The following is a 23322-nucleotide window of genomic DNA, read 5'->3' on the forward strand; positions in this document are numbered from 1 at the left end:
TGGAAAAGGCTGCTCAGGGAGGTGCTGGAGGTCACCATCCCTGGAGGCATTCAAGAGCGAGTAGATGTGGCACTTCTGGATGTAGTTTAGTGGCCATAGTAGTTGGTTTACAGTTGGACTCCATCTTAAAGGTCTTTTCCAACTTCTATGATATTGAAGTAATTAAGGGAAAATATTGTGCAGGTTGACTGACCTGGGTATTCATGTCTCTGAACTTTTCTGTTACCCATTGTTACCACAAATCTTTTCTCGGATCAGTAGAAAATGTCGTCTCAACCGTGTTGTTGAGAAACACATTTTTGCTGCATCATACGAAATACAAGATGAAGAATATCCAAATACACTAATACACTAAATATTATTTATTTTTTCTTGCTTCCAGGAGTTTTAGTGATTGTTCTAAAGATACATGTAATAGTCTATACAAGCTCTTCATTCCCTCTTTATTAATTGGGGGGGGATAACTGGAGAGAGACTAGAAACAGAGGCTAAAAGGAACTCAGAGGTTTAATAAAGAGAGAATGACTTCATGTTTTTCTTTCTTTTCTTTTTCCCAGCCCATGTGTGATAACCATGATGATGGTGAGACTGCTGCAATCATTTTATGTAACGTCTGTGGGAATTTGTGTACAGATTGTGACCGATTCCTTCATCTCCATCGGCGAACAAAAACTCATCAGAGACAGGTGAGGGCATACGTGGCATTGTGTTTGTGTGCACTGCATGCACTGTCTGCGTTTCCCCCATTAATACATAGCCAAAATGGTGTTTTCCTCTCTTATGTTTGAGGTGGCATAGGTAAGTTTCCATTTAATTCTTCAGGTTGTTTTTAGTTCACTTCTCTTGTCCTTTTTCTTTTGAAGAAGATTGGAAAGTTGTGTGGCAGTCCCTAATTTGAACCCTTGGGCTCTGGCAGTGCTCTTCCCTCTTATTCTAATGTTGCTTGGGAATATTTTTTTAGGAGAATCTAGAAACTGTCTATAATGCAAGCATACATTGGATCAGTACTTCTTTTAAATTATCTCTCTTTTACACTCCTATCACATGCATCAGTGTTTGTCAACTCCTTTGTTTATAACCTATGTACAGTTTTTAATATCCAGGAAAACCACTTGCAGCAAATATTCCTACGGGTTCCCTTCATCAGTCTTTTATAATTTCTCCAGCTTTTGTTGCATTTTCAGAGAGAAATACGTTGTTATATCCATAAACTTGAGAAACTCCTCGTTTCTTTTGGTTTTGTTTCTAAGATTGAAGTGTCTTTCCTCTTTGACTCACACAGACGAGGGGGTTTTAATTGCTTTTTACTCTGCTTTTTGCATTATTCTCTCATCTTTAAGCCTCAAGCAACATTGTCTTTGGAATATTTCTTGTTTTCATTGAAATTCATGTTGATGATGCCTTCTGAAACAGCTGAGCGTTTCCTCTTTCCTGACACTAGTTGTTGTGAGGTTTTTGGTCCTTTATTTTCTCCTTTTGCTCTGACTGCTTCTATTTGTACAAAGGATAGAATGATAAACCTGATTTATAAAGGTAGTTCAATGGAATTCGTTCCTCTTCTAGAGTGCATCCAGACTCGCCTTTTGGTTAGGATCAGGAATGGGCTTTTCAAGCATATCTCCTTATCTCTGCTTTGATTTGTGTTATGGAGCAGCCTTGGAGTGCATGAACTGGATTTCTTCCAGATAAAAAATGTTTTAAAATAGGTGCAGGGCCAGTCTGCTAATGGTCCTTCTGTGCAGGGGATTGGCTCTTCTGGAGCGTGCATGCTGTGAACCTCAGATCACTGGTGCCCAGTTTTGTTCTGCAGATCTCCTTGGTGTCTCAGCATTTGCAATGTAGACTCAGACTGAAAGTTCAATGCAGATCCATCGTTGTCCGTTCCTTAGCCACAATCTTTGCAGTCTCCTTTGGGATTTTCCTGTCTTGTCATCCAGAGATGACAATTTTGTCTACTCTTCTGTCATGGCACAGCACAGTCTACTCTCATTTATTTTTTCTGATTTCTCCTCTATAGCCTGTTCAGATTACAGTTGATAAAAAGTAAGTTCTTCTCTCGTAGAAGCCCTCACATCTCTCCTTTAATCTGTCCAGAATAGCTACTTACCAGATTTTCCTATTTACTTCTGAAAGCATGTTTAAACTTCTACTCTTTGTTCACCACTCTTACCTTAGCGTCTCTCATGTTAATCCCCTCAACTTAAAGTTTAAATGCTGTCATGTTCCCTGTCTCTTGTCTTCTGTTAGCTTCCTGCTTTTGTCCAACTTCTGTTCATATATACCTCTCTAACATGTTTCCTCTCCCTCCAAGAAAGGACAGCCTGTAAGTTACTATGACCTGCTTATATGACTCCTTTGTGAAGCAGTTAGGGTTTTGTTCCCAATTCTAATAAGAACTGCAGCAAAGTTTAAACTGAGTGCATACATCCACACCCAGGAAAATTCTAGCTTTTGTTGCATTGCAGGTGAAATGAATGAAAGCAGAACTGCCTTAAAAACTTAGGGAAGGGGAACAAGAAGAGATTATACAAAGTTTACCAAGGATCTCATGCAGTTGGATTTATTTTTTTTTCAATTCCATCAAGACTCTTTTATTTTCCTCATTATTGCCCAAACCATTCATGGTGCATTTATGTGAATACAAACAGAAATACAAACATTGCATACTTACATGATATCATTAAGACCACAACTATCTGTGTTGCCTGCATAAACTACTGGCATGGTTACATGAAGATATTTCTAATGTTATCTTGTGCTTTTAGTATACAGTGGCCTACTGGATGAGTTGAGTAGTAGTTATGAAGTCCAAGCTCCATACTTTTTAAATTAGAAAAAAAAAGTTATGCAGCTCTCCTCTTAGCACTGTTGCACAATTGTCTCCTAGATATGTTAGCTCAAGTGTTGATTTTACGTATTTTACTAGAAACACAAAGCCTCTAGCTATGCATCTCTCCTGCAATATGTACAACTACAGACTGCCTAAAAGAAAAGAGCTTGGACTAGACAATCTGTAAAACATTTAATGAAAGTCCAAAGAGACAGCAACAAAAATAAGATAGAGATGTTACTTACTATCTCTTTGGTTAACCTGACAGGTATTCAAAGAAGAAGAAGAAGCTATCAAAGTTGATCTCCATGAGGGTTGTGGCAGGACCAAACTGTTCTGGCTGATGGCATTAGCAGATTCTAAAACTATGAAGGCTATGGTGGAATTTAGAGAGCAGACAGGTAAAACACAGCTGTTACTACTTGCTGGTTATTTTTACCTTATACATAAGCATTTATCCTTAAAAAGCCCAACCAGTAGGGGTTTTCACCTGCTTTGGGGCAGTGCTTTTGAAATGTTAACAAAAATGAATTTGTTTAATTGCATAAGAATTGACTGCTGTTTAAGTGTCTGTTCTTAGCGTATCAGTCCCTTTGTTTTCATTTCATGTTCATCAACTTTCATTTTTCTTCACTCCTGTGGATCTAGGCAAGCCAACCACCAGCAGTTCTGAAGCGTGTCGCTTCTGTGGATGCAGGAGCGGAACAGAATTATCAGCGGTGGGAAGCGTTTGTTCTGACACAGATTGCCAGGTGTGTATGAACAAATACCATCACTAATTACATAAACAGAAGGGACTGCAGGATCAAATTATCTCCTGATTTTGAGGAAACCTTGTTCATCTCTGTGGTCCATTTTAAATCAGATTTTTCCTATGAAAAGGTTTGAATATTATCCTGTAATTCAAATACTTCAAAGTCTGTAAATGTTTAATTACAGGCTACAAACATCAATAGTCAACCAAAATACTGCATGGGTTTGTTATGATTTTCAGAAATGCTTCAAGTTTTCACAATAGTGTTCCAAGTTAAAAGTAAAATATACCCTGCTAACATAGTCTAGTGTACTGGAAAGCTTGATAAAAGTATTTTGTCTAACAGCCCTGGTCATTACCATGAGCACAGAGCATTTCAGACTTGGCCAGGTTTGCCAACTGTATTCATGTGTCCCGAGAGTTTTTCTGCTCTGCGGTACAGGTAGAATTGGTGGAAGGCCAAATGCTCAGCAGTTTCTTACCTCACCATGTTTATTTCTGGTTGTGTGTGGTAGATTTGTCTTTGTTTGCTCTCCTAGCCTGTTGAATATATTGTTATTGTTAATTCAGTTCCGTTTATTGTGGCTTCTGGGCAACTTTTGTATGTTTTCTACTTACTAGGGACAGGAATTAGTGGTGGTTAAAATACCACTTCCATTTAAAAGTGCATTATGCTGGTTAATGATCAGCTCATAATGTTTTCTTTAGGGTGGATTACTTCATTCCTTTATTGAAGGATCTAAATTTGCAGATAACTTAGGCTGTTAACACAGGGTAAGCAACACTTATGCACATGGAAGATTAAAGAGTATTTCCCTTTGTGATAAAAGGTAGTTTTAAAATTATGGCTTCATTATACCATTGCTCTTCAGCAGAAACATAAGGAAACAAAGGTATCAGTTTTACTTCAAGTGCACAAAATGTGTACTTTTCCCCAAGTATCTGCTACAGCTGCAGACAACACAAACCATGATTCTTACATCTGAGTTCACTGCACAAACCAGTGATCCTTCAAAAAAGCAATACTTCTATCAAACTGTTCAGAGGAAAGGACAGAAAGATTAATTATTTACTTTTAACAGGAATATGCTAAAATTGCCTGCAGCAAGACACACCCCTGTGGACACCCATGTGGAGGCGTTAAGAACGAAGAGCACTGTTTGCCATGCTTGCATGGCTGTGATAAGAGTGCTACAACTCTTAAACAAGATGCTGATGACATGTGCATGATCTGCTTTACTGAAGCACTTTCAGCAGCACCAGCTATCCAGGTTTATCTCTTTTTTTTTTCCCCCCTTTTAGAAGAGATCAATATTATGGCTGTGGTGTTAAGTGTGGAAGAAGTTAAAATACAATTATATTCTTCATCTACTCGTAACAATTTCAAAACAGACATTGTAACAATAAGTTAAAAAAACCTTTCTGGCATTACTGCTATTTCAAGAAAGCAGATTGTAATCAATTACAAAACAGCTGAGGTAATTTGTATGTATTTCATATACCCACTAGTCATTTTGGTGTGGAAAGTTGTTATTTTAATGACCGTTTTTTTAATTCTTTTTTAAGACAAAAGTCTTAGGGCTTTAAACAAATTAACTTTGGAATTAGGAACAACTTCTTTAACCATGAGGGTAGTGGAACACTGGAACGGGTTGCTCAGGGAGGTGGTTGAAGTCCAATCCCTGGAGATATTCAAGGTGAGGCTCAACAGGTCTCTCTCTGGGCAACCTGATCTAGTTGAGGATGCCCCTGCTTACTGCAGACAGGGTTGGACTGGGTCCCTTCCAACCCAGACCATTCTATGAATTGATATATGTTGTCCCTTGAAAGCAAATAACTGCTTGTGGTTTAGTGGTTAATGTAACTTAAGTGCTCACTTCCTTGTATTCTTTTCTAAAGCTGGACTGCAGCCACGTTTTCCATTTGCAATGCTGTCAGCGAGTCCTAGAAAACAGGTGGCTTGGGCCAAGGATAACGTTTGGGTTTATGTCCTGTCCTATTTGCAAGGTAAATGAATATGAGTTACTTGATCACTGCCTAGGTCAAACAAATTTTTGGCAAGGGGCACCAGGGGGTTGTTCCTGTTATTTTTTGGGGGTTGTTTTTTTCATTCTGTTTTGGTGTTGGTTTGGGGGATGGTTTTCCCTTTATTTTGGGGGTTTTAATACTATACTGTCTGTTACAATACAAATTAGTTACACATCACTTGTTTCCTCAATTTTTTTCTGTCACTAAAGAAAGGGAATCATTGATGCACATTTCTACCTTTCCTTACTGTTCCCTGAAGTAAAGGTCCTCTTATAAAGAAAGTACAATGCAGACATTGTCTGGTTTGTGTTTTTTTCAGCAACATCAGCCTGTAATTCCCAGTATTTGGGGCCGCTGGGAGAGAAGAAGTAATCTTAATGCATGTTATCTGAAACAGGAAACTTGGCTTCTCTCTTTTACTAGCCCCTTTTAAAGCTGCTTTACTTTTCAGGATGATTACTGAGCTGAAGAACACGTGTTTAATTTACTTCATCTTAAATTACTACAAATTCCTCCTTTTCTCGTAATAATTCCTCTTGTACTCAGCCATAATTGCTTTAAGCTCAAGCATATAATAGCTGCTGGGAAGGAGAGCACCTCCAGCGCCCTAGGAATATGAAATCTGCAAATGGTCAGCCACTTCTTTGGTTCCTCCTTTGTGCTCTCTTTTTGGCAATCCACAGCAATAGCTTGTGACTATTGCATGATGAAGGCCTAGCCTAGGGACCGTCAGTCATAATTCTAAATTATCAAGCAATAAGTCAAAAAGGACAAAAAGTTAAGGGAAAAAAAACCACTTGGAATATTCCTGTGCTGTGGAGAATATTTCGTGTACTCTTTACTGTCCCTCTCTGGTTGTTAGGCTGTTGTAAGGGCTGATGGTTTCATGTAACAAAAGGCCATTACTCTTTCAGCCATTGTTTGAACTGCCCACCACCTGAATTCTTAAGGTTTTATGACCTTCATTACATTTTTCATCTTGGCCTGTAATAAAATCATCACAACTGTTGTGATAAAAGCCTAAGCTATTTTAAGTTGTTTGTTTGTTTTTCATTTCAGAACAAAATCAATCACACAGTGTTAAAAGATTTGCTTGATCCAATCAAAGAACTCTATGAAGATGTAAGGAGAAAAGCACTAATGAGACTGGAGTATGAAGGGCTGCACAAGAGTGAGGCCATCACAACACCAGGCGTTAGATTTTATAATGACCCAGCTGGCTATGCCATGAACAGATACGCTTATTATGTTTGCTACAAGTGCAAAAAGGTATGCTGATGGGTGCTTTCTCCAATTAAATGCACGTTACACCTTCAAAAGTGATTTCTTACAGAATGGAATGCATATTTAATATGTTGTGTGTGGAGTAAATTGTCATTAAATGGTAATTTTAAAAAGGTGTTGAGCAAGTTAGAGGTATGTAGTGTCTTACCTCACAAAGATCAAATCTATGTACAGAGCAGTGCAAAAACCAACAGCACAGTGAGATCCTGCCCTTTTTAGAAGTATGTGCTGAGGATGCTTTATTATGACACTGACCATCCCTGTGTCCCCCTTGCAACTCATACTTTACATGAACGTTAAAATAATACAATGACAGGTTACATCCTGCATGTTTGATAATGGAAATTCCTCCCTGATTCCACCTAAATACTACTTTCACCCAAGCTGGAGTTGATTTGAACTGAAATAAACAGGGAATTTGTGGCAGGAAAATGACTGCTAATGCAAGCCAACATGTGATTGTTGTTTTCCTTAATGACAGTCTCAAAAGATGGGAAGAATCTTCTCTAATTTTGGCTCTTGATAGTGCAGTTTTTCAGGATGGGGATAAGGACACTGCCATCCTTAACCAATTGCACCTACATTCAGATGTTAGCAGCTATGGAGGTGATGGTGAGAACTGTTAGAATGAAAAAGGAGTAGGAAAAGGAAACATGGTGTGGCCTGATGCACCCTGGGTCATGTGTGTGCAGTTTTCTTCAGGCAGAGAACATGAAACTTACTTCCCATTGCTTCTTTCTTTTGAAGCTGACTTTAGTGTCCATCTTGATCACATCTTTTTCTCCTTTACCAATGAATGGAATAAGACAATCTCATGGTGAAATTTTAAAGGGAAACGTTTTTTTTTAATGGACATGCAATATTCAGAAATAATTGGAGAAAGGATTAACTTCCATATGCTAGTGAAGAGCACTAACAAGTCCTTCTAGCTCATTATGATAGTTACTCAGTTCACTTCTGTTCCCATCTCCCACAGTTTATCCATTCTCAGTCATCCTTTAGCAATTTGCCTTCTGCCTGTTTTGCCTCTTACAAAACCCACAATTTTTTAAATCTTACTTTCTCCAGTTTTTAATCCTGGCCCTGCTGGTTTTTTTATTACACTCTTCCCAGTATTTAATATTTTTGGTGTTTTTCTAATTGAAAGAAAAAAATCCTTCCCTTGGTAACTCATATTCCCTTTCAGTACTATCCATGTGTCTGAACAGCAGCATTCAACTGTCTAACTCCCTTCCTACAGCACCGCTTCACCCCAAACTGTCACTTCATTCCCTGGCATACGTTCCATAGGACTCTCCCCTTTCCTTTTAGTCTGCAAAGCTTGGGGAAAGGTTGGCCTCTTAAATTTTCCTTCCTTGAGACCACTATCCCTGTCCTTTCCTAATCATTGCAAAAAGGCAAGAATTGCTGAGAACAAAAGTCCTGTGCATTGTCTAGTTAACAAGATGGGAACAAGGGAAGTTACTCAATGGTGGCCTCATCTTGCTACTCCATGTGAAAACACTTCAATATATCAGGAAACTCATCAGAGTTGGTGGTCTTTGTGTATTTTTGAGCCCAGTGTGTCCTGATGAGAAAGCAGAATGATTTTTTTGTAGAAAATATCAAAAAATCTTAACTATAAAGGATCCCACATGAGCTGAACCACTTGTATTCCTTCCAGCTAGTAAAATAGCCCTCCCAGCAGAATGTTTCTGTGCTGTGTTCAGCCTCAGTCTCATCTTTCTTGCAAATGATTCATAGAGTATCCAAATGCTGTTTCAAAAGCCTTACAGTCGCTTGCACAGACCAGAATACATTGCACAATTTTTGGGCTTATTTATCCAGAGATTGAGACACAGTCTCTTAGTGCCTCAAAAACATGTATTTAGAGTCAGGAGATACCAGAATAGCGGAGACTACTTTATCAGCTGATATTCATCATTCTGCCCTTACAACTTGATTTTGTTAAAATAATAGTTTTCTCTGGTTTAACATCCAACCATTTCTGTATACAATTAAGGCATATTTTGGTGGTGAAGCTCGTTGTGATGCTGAGGCTGGACAAGGAGATGACTACGATCCGAGAGAGCTTATTTGTGGTGCATGCTCTGATGTTTCAAGGGCTCAGGTAAGCAAAGAACTTCTGTTCATGATTTTTGGGTTTTTTCAGTCTAAAGCTCCAGGTAGCTGAGCTGTGCAATAATTTGCAGTCATTTGTAATTATTCTATTCTACTCTACTCTACTCTACTCTACTCTACTCTACTCTACTCTACTCTACTCTACTCTACTCTACTCTACTCTACCCTATCCTACCCTATCCTACCCTATCCTACCCTATCCTACCCTATCCTACCCTATCCTACCCTATCCTACCCTATCCTATATTGTATAAAGAACATAGAATTGGGTTGTGAGAGCCTGGTGCCTCATTCATCAGCTTCTGTTTTCCTCCTGTTCAGATGTGTCCCAAACACGGTACAGATTTCTTGGAGTACAAATGCCGCTACTGCTGCTCAGTCGCTGTTTTTTTCTGCTTTGGGACAACGCATTTTTGCAATGCTTGCCACGATGATTTCCAAAGAATGACAAGCATCCCTAAAGAAGAGCTCCCACACTGTCCTGCAGGTAGAGTTTTTATAAAGCAAATGCACCAGGGTGAATGCTGAGATAAGTAATTGGGTTTAATTGGCATGCTTATCTTTTCTCACACCTAATTTTTAGGAGAACAATGGGGCTGGCCATACACATTTGAAATGATACTGGAATGGGTTTGTTCTGTGCCTGATTTTGATTTGTGTGTGTGTGTGTGTTTTCTGGTGTGGTTTTTTTTTCTCTCAATAATACAGGCAAGAACATAAAATTGTTATAGAATTGTTTCAGTTGAAAAAGACCTTTAAGATAAGTCCAAACATTATCTGACTACCAGGTCTGGTGCTAAACCATATTCCCATAGGACCACATCTGTGTCTTTTAAACATCCCTCAACTGGCTCTATGTGAAGCCTATTCCAGTGTTTGGTAACCCCTTTCAGTGGAGAAGTTTCTTATAATATCCAACCTAAACCTCCCCTGGTGTAACTTCAGGCCATTTCCTCTCATCTTGGTGCTTGTTATACCACCTCACTGTGGCCTCCTTTCAGGTAGCTGTAAAGAGCAGTGAGGTCTCCCCTCATTCTCCTCCAGACTAAACAACCCACATTCCCTCAGCTATTCCTCCTAAGACATTCTCAGGACCCTTCACCAGCTTCATTACCTTTCTCTGGACTCAATCCACTGGCTCCATGTCAGGCTTGTAGTGAGGGCCCCAAAATTCATCAAGTCATGACACTGTTCCTTTAAACATTAGTCACTTTGATAAAGAAAGACATTTCAATTTACCTGCACCAATTCAGACTCCAGATGCATAATGATGAGTTTAAAATTACACTGTAGAGAATTCACACATTACTATTAAGTGATAACATCTCTACCTGTCATATGCAAACTTTCCTTCCTAATCTTGTGCCATTGATTTGGTCTCATATTATTTGCCTTGCTGTTGACAGAAAGCGAGTTGTTTTTTGATTAAAGCATTTACTTGAAGAAAATAAACAAAACAGCAATAGAAAAGCCAACAAAACAAGCCAAGCTTCCTGGTGTAACCTTAGAATTATCGTTTACCGCAGACTGTAACTCCTGGTATTATTTATCGATCTTGCTTTCTGATTGCTCTCATTTCTTCCACAGTATTAACAAGAGGAAACTTGTTTTAGTGGGCTGGGTTTTTTTTGACTGTGTGATAGCCCCTTTCAACTCCTGTTTCTTAAGCCTTCATTTTTAATACCTTACAAATTCAGGTACTGGATGTGTTACCTTTGCTTAGTATATTATGGAGGCAGTGTAATGCATGTTTAGTTACATCCCCTGCAGGCAATAATATTTCTCTTTCATTTTTTCTTCCCCCTTGAATTCACTGTAGGTCCCAAAGGTAAACAACTTGAAGGAACAGAATGTCCACTTCATGTTGTCCATCCACCCACTGGTGAAGAATTTGCTCTGGGTTGTGGGGTTTGCAGGAACGCTCACACATTTTAGACTAGCAAGGCTTTTTTTTAACCAGAGCAAAACAGGTGCCCTCATCCCTCAAGTGTCCTGAAAAACGAAGTCCAGCTGGGATGAGGACCGGGACCATTTCATAACCCAGGAACAATATAAAAGTGCAAGAAGGATGCCAAATACCATGTAGATAATTCTTGCTGTGAGATTGACTTTTTTTTGAACAGAGACATCAAAACTTGTGAGGTGTTTGCATGTGGCCATTACAGTCATTGGCTAGGAAACATTGGACATTTACAAATTAATAATTGCTATTAAAGGGTCTGTGTGTCTGTGGACTATGAATGATGCTGGCTTTCAGGAGACAGGAAAAAACTATTGATTATTGTATACTGACTTTTTGTAATCTTGTACAATTGTAAGGCATCACAAGTGGGGATGGGAAAGAGGAATATTCTGGTTTATTTCCTAGACTGTTATACAAAAAACAAAGTGTTAGGAAGGCGTAAATGTAACAAGTATCATGCTGTATATAAAGGTATCAATGTTTGTCCTGTATAAGAATTAAATTACAAACAGCAGTTTCATTTAAACTTCTGGGTTATGTTTGAGCCTGAAATTTTAATGAAGTGCAATACTGAGTGTGCCTCATATCTTGCAGCTGTAAACATAATGGAATGTACATGTCAATAAAGCCACTGTACATTTTTATACAGTGAAAGTCTAAGGAATGTGTAAGCCTCTTGCTTTCAGAGTTTGTTGGGGTTTTTTAATGGGAGAGGGTGTCTTAGACTTATTTCTGCAAGTTCTTAGAGTGGGAAAGTTTATCAGCCAAACTGGTGGTTATGGAATTACTTAAGAGACAAAAAGTGATGCTTAAATCTTAAAGAAAAGCTACCATTCATATGGAGTATCTCCCTTTCAGTTTCTGACTGTTTAAAAACATTACACCAGACCTTATTTTTAATCAGTTATTAAGGATCTTCAGTATTATATCACCTCACCTTTACTACAAATAGTCTTTTGCCACAAATCCCATTTAATAGAGGCCCAAGTTGTCTGCTTCTCTGTAGTGAAAGCAAAACATTAATTCAAGTAAGGAACTTGTCCTGTAAGATTCTCCCTTCAGATTTCAGTAATCCTTACAGCTCCCTTCCAACTCAAGATTTTACTGGTGGACTTGAACAACTGCTCTCACAGTTAGAGATACTGGTAGATGCACTCAAATGTGTCAGAGGACCTTTATTAGATGAACCATGGGATCCATCTCACCTGACTTCACTTATCCGTGATGCCCATGTCTGTCTGCACTTCAGAAGAGCTGGGGGGAAACACACACCTCCAAAGTACAATTGATCTTACTTGAAGTAGCAGAGCATTGTGGGTCATTCTCAGGTATGTGAATGTTACTACAAGAAGTATCAGTAAATAGAAGCTGGGAGTTTCAACTCTCTAATGTATTTCATATTACTGGTATAACAGACATTTAATAAAAGAATTCATGTGGCCCTTGTTGATGTGAGAGGGTACAGTGTGCTCAGTAGTAGCCAGGGGCTCAGAGAGATGGCAGACACAGACAAAGGTTGTCAAACGTAGGGCTTGCCCCAAACATGCAATGAAATACGCCTCATAATATTTTTGGAACAGCTAACAGTCACCCAAACAACTGAAGTTGTGACAGTGAAGAATTTCAGCTGGTGGGGATCTGTTTGGAAAGACATCAGGAGGCATGGGGTACTTGGCAAGTTCTTGGTAAATGCAACATATTTGAACTAAACACGCTGTATGAAGCGGAGAAAGCAACTGAAAGATGGCTTTGCTAGGTTTGAACTTGGCTGGAAGGCAGCTCTGAAAGCTGTGAAGCAACAACATTGATTCTGAAAGGAAAGGACAGGGGGCGGGGACAAATAATGCTCAGCAAATAGACACAAGTCTTAAGTAAGATCCTGCAGGAATCAAAGAAAGAAAAATACTCTTAGGGGACTTGATATTATCTTTAGAAGAGCAACCTATGCTACAAGCAGTTATCTGGGTGCAAACAAAGGACGTGAGTGGTACTGAGCAGTCAGCTTGGCCCAGTCAGGGATAGTATATTGAAAAAACTGATGAGCAGCAGATGAATAATGGGGAGGAAGGTACCAGACAAAACTTTAGTTTGCAGTGAGCATAACCAATTACAAGTAGGCAAGGCCAGCCAGAAGGACCTTGACAGGCTGGAGAGGTGAGTCATGCCAAGATCATGAAGCTCAACAAAGTTGAGCGCGAGAACCTGCATCCGGGTCAGGGCAATCCCAAGCACAAATACAGACTGGGTGGAAAAGGGCAGATAACAGTCCTGAGGAGGACAACTCAGGGGCGATGGTTGATGAGAAGCTCAACATGAACCACCAGTGTGTGCTTGCAGCCCAAAAACCCAAATGTATCGTGGGCTGCATCAGAAGCAAGGCCAGCAGATAAGAAGAGGTGATACTCCGCTCTTCTGAGATCCCACCCAGAGTACCATGGGTGGCACAAGAAGGGCATGGGACTGTTGGAGTGGGTCCAGAGGAAGGCCATGAAGATGACCAGAGGGCTGAAACGCCTCTCCTGAGGCTGAAAGACTGGAGGCTAGTCAGCCTGGAGAGGAGAATGCTCCAGGGAGACCCTACAGCAGCCTTCCAGTATTTGAAGGGGGCACACATGGAATGTCTGGAAAGGGACTCTTTACAAAGGCATGTGGTGACAGAAGGGCTTCACACTGGAAGAAGTTAGACTTGGATTACACATTAGGAAGAAAATTTTCACCATGAAGCGCTGGAGCAGGATGTCCAGAGACATTCTGGAGGCTCCAGCCCTGGAAGTGCTCAAAGACAGGATGGATGAGGCTTTGAGTAACCTTGTCTAGGGAAGAGGTTTCCCTGTCCAGAGCACTGGAGTTGGAAGTGGATGATCTTTAAGGTCTCTTCCAACCCAAACCATTCTGTGAATCTATGATTCTAAAAACTGGTTCTCTACCTGCAAAGATGAAGCCCTTCAGTCCACAAAAAAAGGCCAGTAATTTCAAATAACTTCAAACCCTTTATTTGAATGCCAAGGTGAAGCCAATGTGGTGTTTTCATTCAGTCAAGGTTATTCCCACTTACAAAAACCAGAGAGTATGACTCACCTGTCCAAATTATGCCTGTACTTGTAGGTATTTGCTTCGGATGTAGTCATCTTTGGTGGGGAGGGGCAGGCATATCTGGGATGTGGTTCATTCCATGTCAATATAAAAGACAAGCTACCTGAGCAGCTCAGAACTGATGACTCAGCGTTTTTCAAAGTTAAGCCATCAGCACCTGCTCTGCAATCTGAAGCAGAGGAAATGTTTTTGACCCATGACACCACAACCATCAGCACCAAAGCATTTTTTTTTCCTTTTTTCGGTGGTGGTGTGTTTTGGGGGGTGTTTTTTTTTTTTGAGAAGATGCTGAGATACCAACATAGAAAAAGTTTGAAGTGGTTTTCCATGTTTGTGGCTCTGTGTTCCCTGACTAATGGGGATTTTTTTCATAAACAGATCATCAGCCTTTTTCCTAGCACAGCAGTGTGCACATTCTGGCACATAAAGGGTTGACATTGTGGAGTGAGGCTTGACAGTTCGTGTTTTAATGTTGTCAGAAGTGTTAGGAAATGTAAGTTCCTTACTTAATACAATGGTAGATGTAAAAGGTGCAGAATGATGTTCTAAGGAATCTTCTGTTTGTCACACAAGAAATGTGCTGTAGGGTTACCTATTAGTTGGCAGGTATTGCAGTAAATTTGGGTTATACCAGTGGTTACAGTACATCAGGGTGTACACAGGACAGAAGATGGAATAAAGCAGAGTCCAGAGTATTTCAGGATCTCCCTATCATACTACTAAGATGTCTTTATCAACCCAGCTCCTGCTGCACTCCCTACTCATTTATACTCAAAACCTCATAGCACTGCCCCACTACTCTTCATCAGGACTCTCAGGTGCTGCTTTCTGTCCTAATCCACCACAGACAAGCTTTTTTCACTCTCTTTGTTGCTTTCTGACAACTGTTTCTCCATTTCAGGAGCCTCTTCCTGCACCCCAATGTGCAGAAGCAGAGCTGCCATGTGGGGAGACAGAACCCCAGTCAGGCTGGGCACTGCTGCTCTTCCTAGCTGACCACACACAGCCAAGGAGACACTCAGCAGAACCCAGAGCTGCCAAACCCATGCTAAACCATTTTAAAGCCAACATAAGATGTTATAAAAATGAAAGAGTTTTTTCCCTGTGTAAGTACACAAAGAGGAACCTTACTTTTAAGTGTCCATAATGCAGTTGTCAGCCAGTAGCTGCATTTACACCAGGGATTTCAGCACTTCTGTGCTTCCCGGTCATGGATTAAATGTCTGTAATAAAAACTTAATTCAGAGGGCATTTGGTTTATCACAGTATCACAGTGTATTAGAGGTTGGAGGGGATCTCCAGAGATCATCAGGTCCAGCCCCCCTGCCAAAGCAGGATCATTTAGGGGAGCCTGCATAGGAGTGCCTTTATAAATAAGTCATAAATGCTTTTATGACTGTATAGAAATCATCTAATTGTAAACTGACTAGAAGAGGAATCATTAAAACAAATACAAAGAGAAAACTTGCCCAAAAAGGTCCCTGAAGACAAATTACCTACAGTGGAAGATTAATGCACATATTTCAGAGTGGTTTGTATCTGTCTACGGGTTCTTGACATAGGTCCCTGTAGGTCTTAAATTCTGGGAAAAGGAGTTACAGAGAGCAAATAAATCTGAGGATTTTGACCCACTATCCTTTAGAAACTATTTGAGTGTCACACCACAGTTACATAGTTTTTTAATTTTCCAGGCTTCTCTTTCCTTTTAGATTAATAAGAGTATTAATTTAGGATACTGAGATGACAGTGAGGAAAGGACATGACACCCCTACATGCAGTTTATAACGTGGACTGTGTGAGGGAAGTGTTCCTCCCAACACACTACCAGCTATCCCTGCTTGCTACTCCAGGGAGATGGCACAGCCAAGCATGAGCATCAGGCTCTTGGGTAGAGCACAACTCCTGTGCGTAATGGTTGTGCCTCTGACACTCCCCTTCTATGCTGTCTCAGACACTCACGTCACCACAGCTCCCCCTGCACTGATCTCTACTGCTGATTACAGTCGGATGCCAGCACAGGCCACTAATCAGATCAGTGCACGCTAAGATTGCTGAATGCCTCTCCAGCAGCCTCATGTTCTGTGCTGCCAGCTGTTGATCCAGGGCCCACGCAATGGAAATGCTCAGTTCTTGTTTGCACTGCCCTGTGTGCCGCAGCTCCATTCAGACTGAGCTCAGCACCTGGCCAAGGCGAGGCCACAGCACTCCCACTCAGATCATACATCATTAGTTTACAAACAGCTTAAACTTTCACAGGTGTACCCACCCACTGAGCACAAAATGAACAGTAAAAGTTAATAAGCCACAGGCAATTAACCAGTCACCATCAGGGCTTGATAATCTGTGTCCTTATGGAATGGTTTTTCTTAATCACATGATACTTAGTTTATTGTTTCACCTAAACAGAGGCTAGCTAAAGAGCTTCAGGTCCACCCCATCATTCAGGGCAGATCTCAACTGCAGAATTTTACCACAGGCCCTTCTTTAACCCATGCCAGACACTGCAGGTGACTGAGGGTGTGTGTAGTCACTGTGCCACAGATGCCTCATGCTCCTTGACCCTAGGCATACTGGAAGGGCTATGCTGTCACACACCCCATCCTTACTGCTGGGGTCTATCAGTGATGAACTTTTGCTACTAAACATTCTGGGTAGCAGGCTTGTCACACCGATGCCACCCCAGACACAGAACAATAAACTAATTACAATCAATAGCACAGCAGTCAGGTGCAATGGGACATCACGAGCCATTGATAATCACCCAAAGATGTCTTTCACAGCTAGCCAGTGAGTTTAGTCAGGTAATGGCCACCTCTGCAGTCTCTTGGGATTGAGGAGGCACCTAAAATGGGGCTCTGTGCTCTTGCTAAAGATTTTGCATTGGCAGCCTACTGCTGGTTGAAATACAGTCACTTTGGATCACAGTATCACAGTATCACAGTATAACCAAGGTTGGAAGAGACCCCAAGGATCATCAAGTCCAACCTGTCCCAACAGACCTCACAACTAGACCATGGCACCAAGTGCCACGTCCAATCTCCCCTTGAACACCTCCAGGGACGGTGACTCCACCACCTCCCTGGGCAGCCCATTCCAATGACGAACGACTCTCTCAGTGAAGAACCTTTTCCTCACCTCGAGTCTAAACCTCCCCTGGTGCAGCTTGAGACTGTGTCCTCTTGTTCTGGTGCTGGTTGCCTGGGAGAAGAGACCAACCCCTTCCTGTCTACAACCACCTTTCAGGTAGTTGTAGAGGGCAATGAGGTCACCCCTGATCCTTCTCTTCTCCAGGCTAACAGCTTCTTCCCCTGTTGTCCCTAATAGAGAGTTTGGTCACTGAAACTTTAAACACTACTTGAGGCACTGCTTTGAGTTAGCCGCCAAACAGTATGAACAGTATGAACAGTGCCATTTGCTATCACCACCATGTCATTGCTTCTACACTCCCATTCCTTTCTGTAGCCCACTGCAATAACCACTTGCACCATCCCCCCAGATGCTGGCATAACAGCTGATAGACACAAAGCACCACCTCCACTGGTCACTACTTGCACTTTTTTTTTTCTATCTAGACCATATCATGGACAATAAACAAGGCTCTGCAAGGTAGAAACTACAACTGTAGCACCCATGGGTCCATTATTTACACCTCCAGTTTGTTCTCACATCAGTACAGCCACCAGCGCTAGGCTGCACCCACAGACTCCCTTCATTACATATGGCAGAGCAGCCAACCAGCCTGCAGGAGCCCCATCTGGCAGGGACAGCCATGGTACAGGTAGCCCCTAAATCCCTAGCTCTACTTAAGAACTATTACTGCTCCACCTGAAGCCACAGGAAAGCACACTGCCCAGCTGAGGGGGATCAATCAGAGCTGCCCGTGCCCTTTAGCCACACTGCTCCCTTTTTTGCATGCAGCCACCTATGTGTAGCTTAGCTTCTAGAGCTGTAGCTACTTGTATGAGTGACCACCCCTTCCCCTGGTATAAGAGGAGCTCTCTGCTTGGGGTTGAATCAGGTGATTTCAGTGTTCTTAGCCTATGTCAGCTTCTGGAAGGTGTTTCAATCTCCCTTCTGTTCAATCAGTAAATACTTCTTTCCTGAGGCAGCATCATGTGGCTTTGTGTACATCCTCCCCTGCACAGTTTATCCTTTCTGCTCAGTCACAGAATCACAGAAGATTAGGGGTTGGAAGAGACCTCAAAAGATCATCTGGTGCAACCCACCTGCCAGAGTAGGATCACCCAGAGTAGGTCACACAGCAATGCATCCAGGTGGGTTTTAAATGTCTCCACAGAAGACTCCATAACCTCTCTGGGCAGCCTGTTGCAGTGTTCTGTCACCCAGTCAGCTGCCCTGGAAAGAGTTCTCTGTCCACCCAGCCACATTGCCATAGGTGTCTCCTGTGTAGTCCAACCCCTCTGAGCAGCCACGAGAAGAGGGCAGGTTGGCATTAAACACACTAGCACACATAGGGAACACATACTCCACCATGGCTATGTGTGCAGCACTGTCACATCACAGAGAGCTGTACCACCCCAGCATGCTCAGAGATTGAAGCAGTTCAGTATGGCAGGCAGGGCAAAGTCCACTAGCAGTAATTCACCATCCCAGTGCTGATTCCTAACAAGGAGACTTAGAAACTTGACTGGTGAACCTGAGTAACCCTTTAAAAGCACACACCTGGAGGCAGCTCATATCAGTGGACTCTGTCAGGGAGCAGCAATAGCAACAAGGACCATCCCAAACACAGGACAAATGCTGCAATACACATAATGTAAATTGATACACGGTGTCTGCACCCACCTCTGTACCCATTTCTCCCAATAAAAACAGGATCTGAGCAACAACAGCCCAGTACAAGGCACTGTTACTCCTAATGCTGTTGTCACTGAGTTTTCCCATACCCCCAGCATGGTGTTATACAGCCTAGGTCCATAAACCTGTATTTGCCCTCTGATGGAGACTGGACACAACTAAGACTTAAGGAGGAGACCCTCCTCCTTCGGTGCCTTGGTACTAAGGCCAATCTCAATACAAACACCAGCCCCCTCTTAGCAATAAACCTGTTTGAGATTTTAACTTTACTACTGCTAGCTTGCTAATCAGGTTAACTCCTCACCACTAGCAGAGACAGCTGAAGGGCTTTGCAGGGACATCTACAGAACACAGGAAAATACCCTACAAGCCAAAAACCTCCTCTGCCAGGTTGTAATCAGGTCAACCTACCAATGAGATGGCATTACCCACTTTCAGCAGTATTCTTCTCCTGTCATCTGGTGATGCATGGTCTGTGACATGGAAACTTCTAGTTCTTGTTTGCACTGCCATTTGCAGGGCTCAGTTCATTCGTATGAACTCGTAGCCAAAGCCATGATGTGACGCTCCTGTATGAGAGATGCTCCAGTAAATGGCTGGTTTTTACTGTCACCTTACAAAATAAAACAGATTGACACAATGAGTTTTACAAACCAAGAAACCATCTGAGAAGAAAGAATAGAATAGAATAGAATAGAATAGAATAGAATAGAATAGAATAGAATAGAATAGAATAGAATAGACCAGGTTGGAAGAGACCTTCGAGATCATCGTGTCCAACCCATCATCCAACACCATCTAATCAACTAAACCACACAACCAAGCACCCTATCAAGTCTCCTCCTGAGCACCTCCAGTGATGGTGACTCTACCACCTCCCCAGGCAGCCCATTCCAATGGGCAATCACTCTCTCTGTGTAGAATTTCTTCCTAACCTCCAGCCTAAACCTCCCCTGGCACAGAGACTGTGTCCTCTTGTTCTGGTGCTGGTGGCCTGGGAGAAGAGACCAACCTCTGCCTCCCATCAGGTAGTTGTAGAGAGCAATAAGGTCTCCTCTGAGCCTCCTCTTCTCCAGGCTAAGCAACTCCAGCTCAGCCTCTCCTCACAGGGCTTGTGCTCCAAACCCCTCACCAACTGTAGACTGCAGAAACAAAATAATGTTTAGACAATGAGTTTTGAAGCAATTATCCCCAGTTTTACTGGAGCATGGGCAACAATATGAAGTAACCAGCTTGCTGCAGGCAAGTAATTCTGCTGTTGCTTGATCTTAAGTTTTATCTTTTTAACTTCTTGTGGCCATGAGGCTGTTAGTTGAGGCCCTCTGTTTTAAGGACCATTTTACCTGTAGCCACTTTCTGAAAAACAGTGAGATTCAGCTCCTGTTCTGTAAGGCCTTGTTTGTGGTAGATAATGCATACTTAGCAGCTCCTAACATTGTATTCTAAAATACAATACACTTCCCTCCTCCTATAAAATCTTCCTGTGTGGACCTATTAAGAGGATAAAAAGGGAAGTTTCCTAGTGCTGGTATTAATTGCCAAAACACAGTAACTTCATTTGGCATTGTGAAAGAATGCATTCTGTTTTCCCGTCTTTTTCAGCACAGTCTGCTGAGAAGTAAGATTGCCACAGGTAGCCTGAAACAGGTCCTTCAGCCACTGACTCATCACTAATCTCCCCATGTTTTTCACAGCTTGTGTTTTCACTAAATTGGAGTGGCTGCTCATGCCCTGCAAGCCTCACGCACTTTCATCATAGCTGGATCTGGTCTATTTTATGGTTACTTAACTCTCTTCCAGCTGCTTCTATTATTTTCCTCTCTGCATTTTTTTTCCTAGCCAGATGCAAGCCAGGCTTATATGGGTGAAGCACAGCTGCCCCGCTTCAGAGCTGCTTGAATACAGCCAGAAAATTGGCACAGATGAGACTTTCAGTGATAAAAGCTGTAGCCTTTACAACCAAGACCTCGTGGCTGCAATGTTGCAGCAGGCTTCATTAGTCTGCCAGCTGAAATAGGAAGGTTTAATCTGTATGGCCTCAGCCTGATGTGGTGGGTGAGATTTCCTGTTAGATGCTAGGCTGTTACTGGCTATCATTCTCTAGGCTTTCATGGAAGGGCATGTGTGGGCTGTTCCTCATCTTCACATGATCATAGTGAGAGCTGCTTCAAGTATCTGCCATAAGTGACTCTCCCTCCAGAAAAACTGAAACTTCAGATAGGTTCTCCTCTTTTGGAAAAACTAAAAATTACAAGGCATTTTCCTTAACAGCTTCATCTCTGCATACCTGGGCCCATGGATTGTTTCCTGTTACTATTAAAAGTGTACACAAATAAAAATAATGTCACCTTTATTATTTAAAATACTCCTTTCTCAGAAACTCATCTGCCACTGGTTAAGAGATAAGGCAGAGAAACCACCTGATGAATACATAACCTGTAAAATAATTCCAAGTTAAAACCCCATGCTTCAAGGCACCCTGCCAAAGCTGGCAGCAACATAGGTCTTTCACAGACTAGCCCAGACCTACAAATGTTGTCTTCAGATCTTTGCTACCTGAGCCTTTCAGAGCTTGCTGCTGTCTCTTTCAGCTCTTGCTACCTCTCAGAGTCCAAGGGATCTATAAGCAACGTGGTTTGGCCTAACAGGTAAGCCAGAGTCAGCCAAGGGTAGCTCTCCAGGTGCCAGGAGAGTGCCCACACCACTAGCTGCCCATAGGTTTTCTTTTGTTGAATTCTAGTACATCTAGCTGTGCCAGCTAACATCACAGGCAGTGCTCAGCAGCATGTCCAGGGCCTGACTCAGATCCATGTACAGAGTTACACTGCCTTTCTTGCTGGTGATGCCCCAGGTAGTGGGATGCAGAGAGCTCTTTCTGCACTTGTCCCCTTCTCCTACACTTAACATGCTTAAAACATACACAAGCACTATAACGAAGCACATAAGGGCTCCAAATATCAGGCAGCAAAATAAAACTGCACCGTAAGGCACTGCAGTAAGTCTCCACTGGTAAGTAAGCTAATGCATCTAAACTCAGACAATGCAGTAAGGAGGTTAGAGTAACACTATCTCAAAGTAATAGAATTGCAGCCTTATTACATCTCCTGACACTTTTACGTAGACCTAGAAAACATTATTTTGCCACAAGATGTTTGTGGGGTTTTGGTTGGGTTTTTTTTTGGTTTGTTTGTGGGTGTTCTGTTTTGTTTTGTTTTCTGCAGACACCAGAATTTCACCAGAGCACTAATCTTGGTAAAAAGATATTTCTTCTGACCTCACGTAACATGGATCAGCCACAACGTATCATCAGTGTAAAGCTGCCTGAAAACAATAAAGGAAAGCAACCAGAAGCATTAGCTGCTCATTCTGCATTTGTTGATATGTAATAGATCCTTCTTCACAAGTCTGGGTCAATCCCATGTAGCCAGAGTTCACCTTTCTCTCCCACATCTCCAGCAGCTTGCAAGTTAAATCCTTGCAAATATAACTTGTTATTACCAGAAACTGTAACAGGGGGCTGTTTTCTCCCCATCTTTACACAACATGAACAGAACATGGGGCTGAAAGGAGAATTCCCATAGAGAAGAATGGAAGACACTGAACATTTTTAGGTGGGGACAACAGCTACTACAGTTTTCTTGGCAGCACTGGCTTCAGCCATAAACCCCACTCATTATCTACCAAGGTTTGTGTAGCTGCTCTGTTTAACTGAACAATTCACAGAGTCAGGTATTTGCTATTACAAGCATGTCTGAGTTGTTCAGTTGCTCAAGTGAGGTGAGAACCCATTTTTTTATCTCCAGATTTTTCTTGCATTTTCTGAAAAGCAGAAGGCTGGATTTATAAATACACACAGAACTATAATGACTGAGCTGTAACAAATGTCCAAAGGTATTGTGAATGCCAGAAAGTTATTCTCTCACAAATAGACATTTCTCACTGAAAAGCATTGCTTTTTCTATGCATCAATATTTCCTCACTAATAATCTCAAGGAACTCATTTACAAGCTTATTTTTTAACAGATTTTAAGTATGCAAGAAAATACTGGTAAAGAAGTTTTTTTATATAAAGTGTTTCTTGCAGAACTCAAGGATCACAGAATCACACAAAATCACCAAGGTTGGAAGAGACCTCAAAGATCATCAAGTCCAACCTGTCACCACAGACCTCATGACTAGACCATGGCACCAAGTGCCACGTCCAATCCCCTCTTGAACACCTCCAGGGACGGTGACTCCACCACCTCCCTGGGCAGCCCACTGCTTAAGAAATGTTATGCTGCTTTGAAGTAATTCCAAGATTGAGGAGTGTATTGGATATTATTTGACTGTTTCCAAGAAACTTGATGGGAATTAGGATTATAACCCACCAGCCTGAAACCAAAAATGCAAGCAGTAATTATTTATTACAGCTTGCAACAAACAAGTAAT

At 41.7% G+C, this 23322-nt stretch overlaps 1 protein-coding gene across 1 annotated transcript in view; it reads left to right on the forward strand.

Annotated features, from left to right (window-relative positions):
- MYCBP2 (MYC binding protein 2) overlaps positions 1 to 11634 on the forward strand; it is a 190005-nt gene extending 178371 nt beyond the window's left edge. Inside the window, exons 75-83 of the mRNA XM_054163003.1 lie at positions 558 to 686; positions 3099 to 3231; positions 3479 to 3582; positions 4667 to 4855; positions 5484 to 5591; positions 6672 to 6881; positions 8899 to 9006; positions 9339 to 9504; positions 10837 to 11634. Coding sequence (XP_054018978.1) covers positions 558 to 686; positions 3099 to 3231; positions 3479 to 3582; positions 4667 to 4855; positions 5484 to 5591; positions 6672 to 6881; positions 8899 to 9006; positions 9339 to 9504; positions 10837 to 10952 — 1263 coding nt within the window. The 3' untranslated portion in view covers positions 10953 to 11634. The remainder of the gene's footprint in view (positions 1 to 557; positions 687 to 3098; positions 3232 to 3478; positions 3583 to 4666; positions 4856 to 5483; positions 5592 to 6671; positions 6882 to 8898; positions 9007 to 9338; positions 9505 to 10836) is intronic.
- Positions 11635 to 23322: the final 11688 nt, after the last annotated feature.

The sequence above is a fragment of the Dryobates pubescens genome, chromosome 7 (genome assembly GCF_014839835.1).
Source record: "Dryobates pubescens isolate bDryPub1 chromosome 7, bDryPub1.pri, whole genome shotgun sequence".
NCBI lineage: Eukaryota > Metazoa > Chordata > Aves > Piciformes > Picidae > Dryobates > Dryobates pubescens.